General features: G+C 29.1%; 1 protein-coding gene across 3 annotated transcripts; it reads left to right on the top strand.

The window, feature by feature from the left end:
- Nucleotides 1-1,112: 1,112 nt before the first annotated feature.
- Nucleotides 1,113-9,050, top strand: LOC101210102 (DUF21 domain-containing protein At5g52790). 3 transcript variants are annotated; one of them, XM_031882108.1, is made up of 13 exons: nt 1,120-1,520; nt 2,585-2,661; nt 2,789-2,872; nt 2,962-3,075; nt 4,256-4,342; nt 4,575-4,714; nt 4,806-4,893; nt 5,653-5,726; nt 6,024-6,130; nt 6,206-6,393; nt 6,907-6,953; nt 7,139-7,415; nt 8,746-9,050. In XM_031882108.1, the coding sequence occupies exons 1-13, from the start codon at nt 1,340-1,342 to the stop codon at nt 8,791-8,793; spliced, it is 1,512 nt and encodes a 503-aa protein (XP_031737968.1). In that variant the 5' UTR covers nt 1,120-1,339; the 3' UTR covers nt 8,794-9,050. The 3 variants fall into 3 exon arrangements, with proteins under 3 accessions (XP_031737969.1, XP_031737967.1, XP_031737968.1); XM_031882107.1 differs by lacking the exon at nt 8,746-9,050 and having other exon boundaries at nt 1,119-1,520; nt 7,139-7,528; XM_031882109.1 differs by lacking the exons at nt 6,907-6,953; nt 7,139-7,415; nt 8,746-9,050 and adding an exon at nt 6,746-6,899 and having other exon boundaries at nt 1,113-1,520.
- Nucleotides 9,051-9,778: the final 728 nt, after the last annotated feature.

Below are 9,778 nucleotides of genomic sequence, written 5' to 3'. Positions count from 1 at the left end.
GCTAACTTTTCTAATGTTAATATTCAAATGAGTAAGTTGAACTCCATTAGTATATTTACCTTTTTGTAGCTAAAAACAGTAATTGATGGATTTAATTTCTATTTTCAGGACAATATAACTAATGAAACAATAGCTTTATTGATATTCATATACTTCACTTTTTCTGTTATGGTACAAAATAAGGATTATTTTTTATGGATTGAAATACTTGGTTTTTGTTGAGAATCTCACATTACAAACGTCAAAAATCTCATCATCTTTACAAGAAACATAGGCCTTTACTCTTTTCATTGTCATTCGATTTTAACTAATAATAAAATGATTTGGTTAATCAAGATTCATATCCAAATGTGTACTTAGTGGTTCAAATTTGTTGAAGTGTGTTTGATAAATTGATCACGTAACAACAATACAATGGAGTATTCATCCATGCAATATTGTTTCATTCATACTGTGTTAGCTCTGCTGAAACATCGAATCGTCACACAATTGGAGTATTCGACCCAAAATCCAGCCTACTTTTGGTAGTCAAAAGTTAAATTTCTACAAAGTTTTAGTTCCCTGTTCTTCATTATGAAGCTTTCTATGCATAAACTTGTCAGTGTTAGCTTTATGCTTTTGAATTAAATGCATCACTCACTCTCATTTCAAATCATTCTGTTGTTCATCAAACAGATAGAGGAAGGAATGAAGAATTCTTATTGGAACAGATACATTAAAAATGCTAGTTAAAATCATCTCTATATAATTTATTCAAAATGATTGATTTTTTTTTTCTTCTTGTCCTCATTTTCACTTCCATATAGATGAGACAAATTTCGGTAAAATCTTTGAAATAAAAAATGGCATCCTAACCTCAACCACCAGTTTATATTATTTTAAAGGAAAAAACAGAGAATAACTAATACACTAAGTATTGAGAAACAAAACAAGTTCATAAAGTGAATCCCACAAAATTACTTTTGTTGTATTTTCAATTGAATTATTGACAAGCACATCAGCAGAGTGTAACCACATCAATTTTCCATATTCAAACTTCCACTTTCTCCTTTTTTATTAGAAGGTCATTTTGTGCTATAGCATTATTGTTTATAATTTCAAAGGGCCAATAAGTCTCTTGGGGACAGTTTTGTTTTATACATGTCATAGGTTTTCTCTTCTTTTATCATTTTGGTATGTGTCCGTTGGCCCTCTCGATTCCTCTTCTATTTAATCACTTCATTGTGTTCTTACCCACTTCTATTAGTATCCACAATTTTAATCTTGCTTCTTTTGTTGAAGAAAAAGTACTTTGATCCACTCCAAAGAGCTTTAATTTGTATTAACAAATAAAGAGAACATGGCTGCAAATGATGTTCCATGCTGTGAGCCAAGGTTCTGGATGTATCTTTTGATATGTGTAGGTTTGGTTGCTTTTGCTGGTCTTATGTCAGGGCTTACGCTTGGACTTATGTCGCTCAGCTTGGTTGATCTCGAGGTTCTTGTCAAATCTGGCAGGCCCGACGACCGGAAAAATGCTGGTAAGTTTCAGGCACTTGCTCCCCTCCTCTTGTTGAGCAATTGATTCGTGTTATATTTGCATTCATGAACTTGTTCGCAAAATTCAAGTAGAAACAAAGCTAAAATTGTTTGACTTCAATTGATAACGTTTGAGAGCGTTGGACCTCCAACTTCAAATGGGTGGAGTGGGCATTACAACATGTTCCATGTTTGGGGTTTCAATTAACTATAATAGTACTCTTTCAAATTCTTCTTTGTTTCAATGTTTACTATTTTCTACTTACTAAAACCGTCAACCCTCCCAAACACAAATTAATATAACTCTAGACTATAATAACTAATCCAACGCTATATCAAAAGTCTTTTGGTCTTCTAAAATTAAGTTTTTCAAGACACTACTCTCAACTATTAGTTTCTATTTTTTGTTATATAAAATGTTTTCTTGTTTTATAAACTAAAAAAAAGTGTGTATATATATTTAATAATTTGGCTAAGAGTTGAAAATGTTGCTTTAGAATGAAAACTATGGTTGAATTTTTTTTGTTATGTGAGAATCCAAGCACAATTTGAATAAACAACAACCAAATAAATAAATAAACATATCATCCTTGATTTTTGATTTTTAGATTTTGAAAATTGTGCTTCTGAATTTTGTCCGTTGCTTGTTTGGAAAAAAACACCTATTTTGTTGTTTCATTAAGTCCAATCCAATAAAATGTTGTCAATTCACATTTTTATTTTGTTTTAAAAACAATTTTTTTAAAGTACTTTTTTTTGTGTAGTAGAGAAGTACGGAAGACAGTAGGATATGATGCAGACAATCTTCGTTCTATGAATTTTAGTCTAATTCCAAAGAAGAAAGAACAAGTTTGATTAAATCTACTTTCTTTTAAGTTTTAAAAAATCTGGTGTGCATTTTTTAAATATTATTGTAAATTAGATATAACAAAACAATAGAACTCAATAATGGTGAAAATTGTGTGTTATAAGCTTAATTATATTTTAAAAAACCAAATGATTATAAAAAAAATAAGTAAACGTGCTTCTAACTTAATTATGTGTTCACATTTGACATTGCTGGTAGCTAAAATTCTGCCCATAGTAAAGAACCAGCATTTGCTTCTTTGCACACTCCTCATAAGCAATGCTATGGCAATGGAGGTACTTTTCTTCATTCTATATCTTAATCAAACTTTTTCTTTTTTTTTTTTTAAAAAAAAGAACTGCTTTTGAAAATATTTTTTAATATAATTGTGTTTTTTCCTTTTATCCTTCCAATAAATACAAGGCCCTGCCTATCTTCATTGATGCACTTCTACCAGCTTGGGGTGCAATTGTGATATCAGTCACTCTCATACTAACTTTTGGAGAGGTAGATTTTCTAAAACAAATGAACTTCCTTCTTCATGTTATATGGTACTTCATTTGATAGAATAATAATAATCCTTCTTTTCTCCATAGATTATTCCTCAAGCTATATGTTCGAGGTATGGGCTGAGTGTTGGCGCTAAGCTGTCCGTCGTTGTTCGGGTGCTTGTCTTAGTCCTCTTTCCTTTGTCTTACCCCATCAGTAAGGTAATAAATCATGTTATGAATTTAATTTGCTTAACAATCTGGCAATGATAAATGTTTTGGAATATTAATTGGGTTAATTTTATGTCATAATATCACACCAAGATCTCACATAAGATTTCACATACTTCTGTTTACAGCACTTGTGTGCATTTCAGAAGCATTGTCAAATAATGTGGTTAACATGATCGGGAAAATGTTTGGTTTAACTTTTTAGTATTTAATTTGAAAAAAAAACTTTAAATGCATAATTGGTAGGATGCACCCATCTTATATATTCTCTATATCAACCCCATTGCATAAAAATAACGGACGAAAAGAAGTAGACCACATGAGATAGGTGCAACCTAGGATGTATTGAAAAAAAATAATATTAGAAAGGTTTTAATTGCTCGACAATCACTTAAAATAGCTTCCAAAAAATTCTAAGAGCCTGTTTGGAGGAAGGGTTGAGTTATGAAGAGTTAGTGTTACGTTAAACATTGGAGAAATTGTTATAATAAGATGTGTTTGGAGAAAATGTTACGTAAAAAAAAATTATAATATAAATCCAATAAACAAATTTCTATACACAATCGTTTTAGTTCTCGTAAAATAATTTACTTAAATTTCTTTAAATACGACGTTCATTTTCAGTTTTTTTTTTTAATAATCGTCACATGTAATTCTAAAAAAGAAGATTTATTTAATTTTTTAAAAAAATTATATTCTAAATTCAATACACAAATTTTTTATATTTAATTTACCAAATTTTCCTAGTTTTTGTAAAACAATTTGTCTTAATGAAATTTTCAAAAACAGTAAATTTTACAAAACATTTATAGTCTATAACAAATTCTATCGGGATAGTTATTAATATATTAGAGTGATATAAGACTATTAGGAATAGAATTCAAAATTTTGCTATACCTTGTAAATATTTTAATTTATTTTGTTATTTTTAAATAATATTAAGAAATGTTTGAGGGAAGGTTAGGAGTAAAACTAGGGTTATGATAACTTCTCCAAATACAGGTTGGGTTACCATATAATCTAACCCTTCCCAAAAAACTCCATAAAAATTTATTTTAAACCAATGAAAGGAGAGAAAATATAAGGTGACAAAATCTTATTGTTAGTATTTTAATTTGCTGGGAGAACAAACAATTGATAATTGACACGAGCTTCTAAATGTGATTGACAGTTATTAGATTGGCTTCTGGGGAAGGGGCATTTTGCACTTCTAAGAAGGGCAGAGCTCAAGACATTTGTGGATATGCATGGGAATAAGGTTGGTTCAAGATGCTTACATTCCAATGGTTTGACTGAAACTAGACAACCCAAAGTTTAATGATTAAAATTGAAAATTCTTTTTTGAAAGTATAGGAACAAAATTGTATTTTAACTCTGAAAAAAAGGTTTAGATGCTAAAAAGCTCAGTGATTGATAATTAACAGTTTTGATCTAAATTTTAATGTGTTTGAGGAAACAAAAAACCATATGATTGATAATTTCTGTGTCAGGCAGGGAAAGGTGGAGAATTGACTCAAGAAGAAACTACCATTATCACTGGAGCTTTGGACATGACACTCAAAACTGCCAAAGATGCTATGACTCCATTAGCCAAATTGTTCTCACTTGATATAAATTCCAAACTTGATGAGTATGCTTCAATTCTAACCTTAATTTTGATTAGTTTTAACTTTATGAATCTGATTTTTAACTTGTTTATTTGACTTCTTGTTTAATCTAAGGAAAACCATGGAGCTGATTTTAAGAAAAGGACATAGTCGAGTGCCAATATACTCTGGATATCCAACTAATATCATTGGTATTATTTTGGTATGTTCAAGTGTTGAATTGTAAGGCCTAATTAAAGAAACAATACTCTATCTATGTTGGTTATGTTAGAATTGCCTCCAACTTTCATATTTGTATCTATTTGGTTTTTCATATAATTAACATATCTAATACCCGAACTTTCAAATTATTTTTTAAAAGAAATTCACGGTTCTGAACGTTTAAACAAACATCAAGTTTAAAGTTATAGATAATAAATCAATTAATTTTAATAATTTTAGATCTCATTAGAGATCTATGAAACAAATAATTGCAAAGTTTAAAAACTATCTTTTAAAAATACATAGACTAAATAGACACGAATGTAAATTTGTAATTTAAACGTTTATGTTCTATATGTATTCTAAAGCTTCCTAAAAGCTTCCTTTGATAGTTTCTAAAAACTACTCATACAAGGTGGATGCATCACCTCCTACTCGGAGCCATATCTCTACATGTCATTGTTCACATGTGTTATTTTAATATAATTTGTAGTGTGATCGTATAGTAAATTTATACCATAGACTTTCTTTATTTTCACAATAATATGATATTATTCATTTTAGATACAAATCTTTATGACTTTGTTTTTGAAACTACTCGAAAACATTACACCAGTTGATATATCTAATTGTCCACATTAACACACTCATAATACTATTGCCTTTCAAAATCAACAAGAGACTTTATTTGAGCCTAACAAATCTCTACATATATATTGATATTTGTTTCCTAAAAATACTGATAATAATTTTGCTGCAGGTTAAAAATCTGATCAAATTTCATCCAGAGGATGAAACTCCCATCAGAAATCTCACCATCAGAAAAGTTCCAAGGTAAAGGTGTTGGATGCATGCCTTAGCCTGCTTCTTATATTACAAGCTTAATATTTCTAAAGAATTTATTTTATAATCTAGTAAGAGGAATACATAAAGGCATCCTGATTTGCATTTATCTTTCAGTACTCCACACTCCAAAACACATATGTTAAAAAATATTTAATAAAAAGAAGAAGAAAAAATAAAGAAGAGTTTGTTCCATAACAAAATTGCAAAAAAGAGTGCAATCGAGGATGCACCCAAATATTTTCATTTTTCTTTACAATTCAACAAAAAGTTGCAAATGTGATGCAGGGTACGTGAGAACTTACCTTTGTATGACATTTTGAACGAGTTCCAACAAGGACATAGTCATATGGCTGTTGTCATAAAGAGTCATAATGAAGCCAAAAGGCCTGCAGGTTTAATGTTTACATATCATCATGATTTGGTAACCAGAGTCATCAAAAAGAAAAACTAACCTCATATCTCTGCAGATTCTAACAAACCAGAACTCGAAACCGCGACACCAGTAACTGAGATGGAGTTAGGACATATTAAGTTGCAAATAGGGAATATTTGCTCTAATGGAGATACTGATACCGATGGAAAATCAATGCCAGATTTTGATGAAAATGTTATTGGTATCATAACATTGGAGGATGTCATGGAAGAACTTTTACAGGTTCATTTTGTTTTTTAGATAATTCAAAGATGTTTGATTTTCGATGCAAATGAAACTCAAATTCTTTGTCTAAAGATAAATATTCGATTATATCATTTTAGAACATATAGAAACAATAAGATCTGTAGTACTTTAACTAAACCACACAACTTAAGAGACAATTGGATTACTATTTCCTCGTCGATTTTTAGTTTTTAAAATTAAGCTTCTAAACACTACTCTTCATAACATATGAGTTCCTTTGATTTGTTTTCAACTTTGTAATAATGTTTTCGAAATCCATTACAAGTCATGAAAACTGAATTTTTTTTAACGAGAACTCCGTTTTTGTTATTTGTTGATCTTTCCAAAGGAAGAGATATTCTATAAATGTTTTTAACTAATTACATATGGTAAAAAGAACAGCACGATTTTCAAAAAACAAAGACCGAATGGTTTTCAGATGAGGCCTAAGATTACCAAAACTAGGAACCATACTTATTTTTCTTTGTTTTGTTGTTCATGTTTCTGAAGGAAGAGATATTGGATGAGACTGATGAATATGTTGCTGTCCACAACAAGTAACTCCTGAGTTCTTTTCTTTCTCGGTTTTGTTTTTTTACATCGCGATAGAACTTGATTCGGTTAGCGGTTAGAACTTGTTTGAAATGACTTTTTAAATGCTCAATATTTGTTTAGAAAGTCATTTTAAATAGGTTTGTGATTCATGAATGAGGCTAACACGTTTATGTGTGTAAAAATACAGGCTGAAAGTGAATATGGAAGTAAGGAGATCAACATCGGAATCACCAGGAGGACCTCGTCTGCAATGGATGTCACCAGTGGCATCCCCATTATCTTCATACCATCATTCTCCACTTTCTTCTTCATACAATCACTCACCAATACTTCATTCTCCAATTCCTCCACATATTCACTCCCCATTTAATCCACCATCCCTCTCTTCTTCCCCAAGAAACTACTTTCATTCTTCTCCAACTCCATGCTCTGTTCCTTCTCTTTCTGCTTCACCTTCTCATAAGGTTTTTTTTTCTCTTTCCGTACATACATACATATACTCATACTCATCTAACAGAGTTTGATATGAAAGATGAAAAGTGTTTTTAACTAATTGGATATGGGATTACAACAAAAATACTTGGTTAAATTACACGTTTAGTTGGTTTAGAAAAAGTTAGAATTTAATTTTTATAAGTTTAAAAGTTAGAATTTAGTTTTTAACAATGGTGAGAAGAACTGTTTTAATACATCACATACCACAAATTCTAATTATAAATTATAGAGACTAAATTCTAACACTTCAAATTCTAATTATAAATTATAGAGACTAAATTCTAACACTTTTGGAAGACCAAATTTGTAATCTAACCAAAATATTTTTAGAAAAGGAACTTCTTAGTCTATTTAATTCATTTTGTTATAATTTACTGATTTAGTTTGGACACTTCAGAATTTTAATAAATTATTCCTAAATTTGATGTTTTGTTTGGTTATGAACGCTGTGCTCACTTTTGTTTTTGAAAATTATGTCTATTTCATATCCATGTTTTACTAAGTTTTGCATCTTTTTTTTAAAAAATATAATTATTGAATTATTAGTCAAATTTCAAAAACAAAAACAAGTTTTTGAAAACTACTTTTTATAGTTTTCAAATTTTGGCTGAAAACTGAAGGTAGAAGTAGAAATAGTGTCTATACGGTTCATTTCCAAGAACAAAAATGAAAAACAAAATGGTTTTCAAATCAAACCTTAATTACTAATATTTAGTTCATGTAATTTAATTTATAACGATATAATTCTTACCATCAAAATTAAACTTAGTTTCATTTTTTATTATGTAATTACTCAAGTTTTTATAATTTATAAGCATATTTGGTCAAAATTCGTTTATTGACCAATATATGTAAGAAGTTTCAATAAATCTGAGTAATTGCTTTTTCATGATAGCTAGATTAGATTAAATTATTGTAAAATTTTAAAGCAAAAAAGATTAAATCATTAGATATTAAACTAAATAGACTGAATTATTATATAATTGAAAGTGTATATATAAGTAAACTATTACAAACTAAATTAAAGTTCACAAACTAATGAACTATTACTTCCACAAAATTTCAAACACAAAAAAGTGTTCATTTAACACATATATGATTTTCATGGTTTTGTTTAATTTAATTCAAAATACTTTGGCTAATTTTTTTTAGAACAGTCATATGGTTATCACACAAAATACTTAGTTGTTGCTTTCTTTTATTATTGCCTTATTCCCTCGAAATTTATTAATGTAATAATACAAGTGGATTCTAACGTTGTAACTTAATTATGTATATATATTCTTTCTTTCTTTCTAGATTTCAAGGAAATCATATGAGAAGCTGAAGAAGCCAAATGGATCATAGACTACAGATTTTGTTATTTGGTGCAATGTATGTATGATATGCAATTGAAAAGCATTATACATCAGTGTGCATATTTCTCATGATATATCAAATATACTTGTGTTTAGGGATGAGTTTATAATGAAGAACCTTTGTTTCTTAATTGGGTTTAAATGGCAGGGAAAGGCATGTGGCTAGAATTGAAATGAACTTCTATACAAAATGATAATAATGTATTGTTTGTTACACAAGTTAATATCAATTTTATAGTTCTGGTATTGAAATTAATAATTATAAAATGTATCTCTCAAGTAATAGATGGAATATAAATTATTGAAATAAGTAATGAATAATTAGAATTAGGAATAAATTGATATTTTAAATTTTTATGATAAAAATTGGGAGGAAAGAGGAACATAAACCATGAAAAGATCTAGCACGGAATGGAGACCGGATTAAAATATTGTTTTAGATTGTATTTTAGAATTTGTTCAATTTTAGTCTACATAGTTTTTAAACTTTTAATAGTCAATCTCAAAGTGTGCATAAAACATTATTTTCGAATTTTAAAATCAAACTTTTGTGACCATCAAAACCTTTGTGATGATCTCGACAGTTGGTTGAAAAAGAACCTTTACAATAACGAGTATTTACCAAGTCTTTTGTTTTGGTAATGTGAAAACTTGTAGAGATTGTTATGGACAATTTCCTTTCAAACAAAGAAATTAGTAGGAAAAGGATGATGGAAATTTACATAAATATAAATATGGAACATACTAAATTGCATCTCAAATTCTCACTTCCACGTGTTAGTACCAAATAAGCAATCAATAGTAAAATTGTAAATAATAAAAGCAGAGAAAAAGAGAATGACATCAAAAGTTACCGTGGTTCACCCCAAACTCGGGACTACTCTTAGTCTTTTGCAACAACAAGTTCTACTACATCGATATAGATTGAAAGAAATCCGCGAACACGCTTGCAAAACTCTCTACTCCAAATAGAC

This window comes from Cucumis sativus, chromosome 3, assembly GCF_000004075.3.
Source record: "Cucumis sativus cultivar 9930 chromosome 3, Cucumber_9930_V3, whole genome shotgun sequence".
Classification (NCBI taxonomy): domain Eukaryota; kingdom Viridiplantae; phylum Streptophyta; class Magnoliopsida; order Cucurbitales; family Cucurbitaceae; genus Cucumis; species Cucumis sativus.
This window is presented reverse-complemented; position numbering and strand designations above follow the sequence as displayed.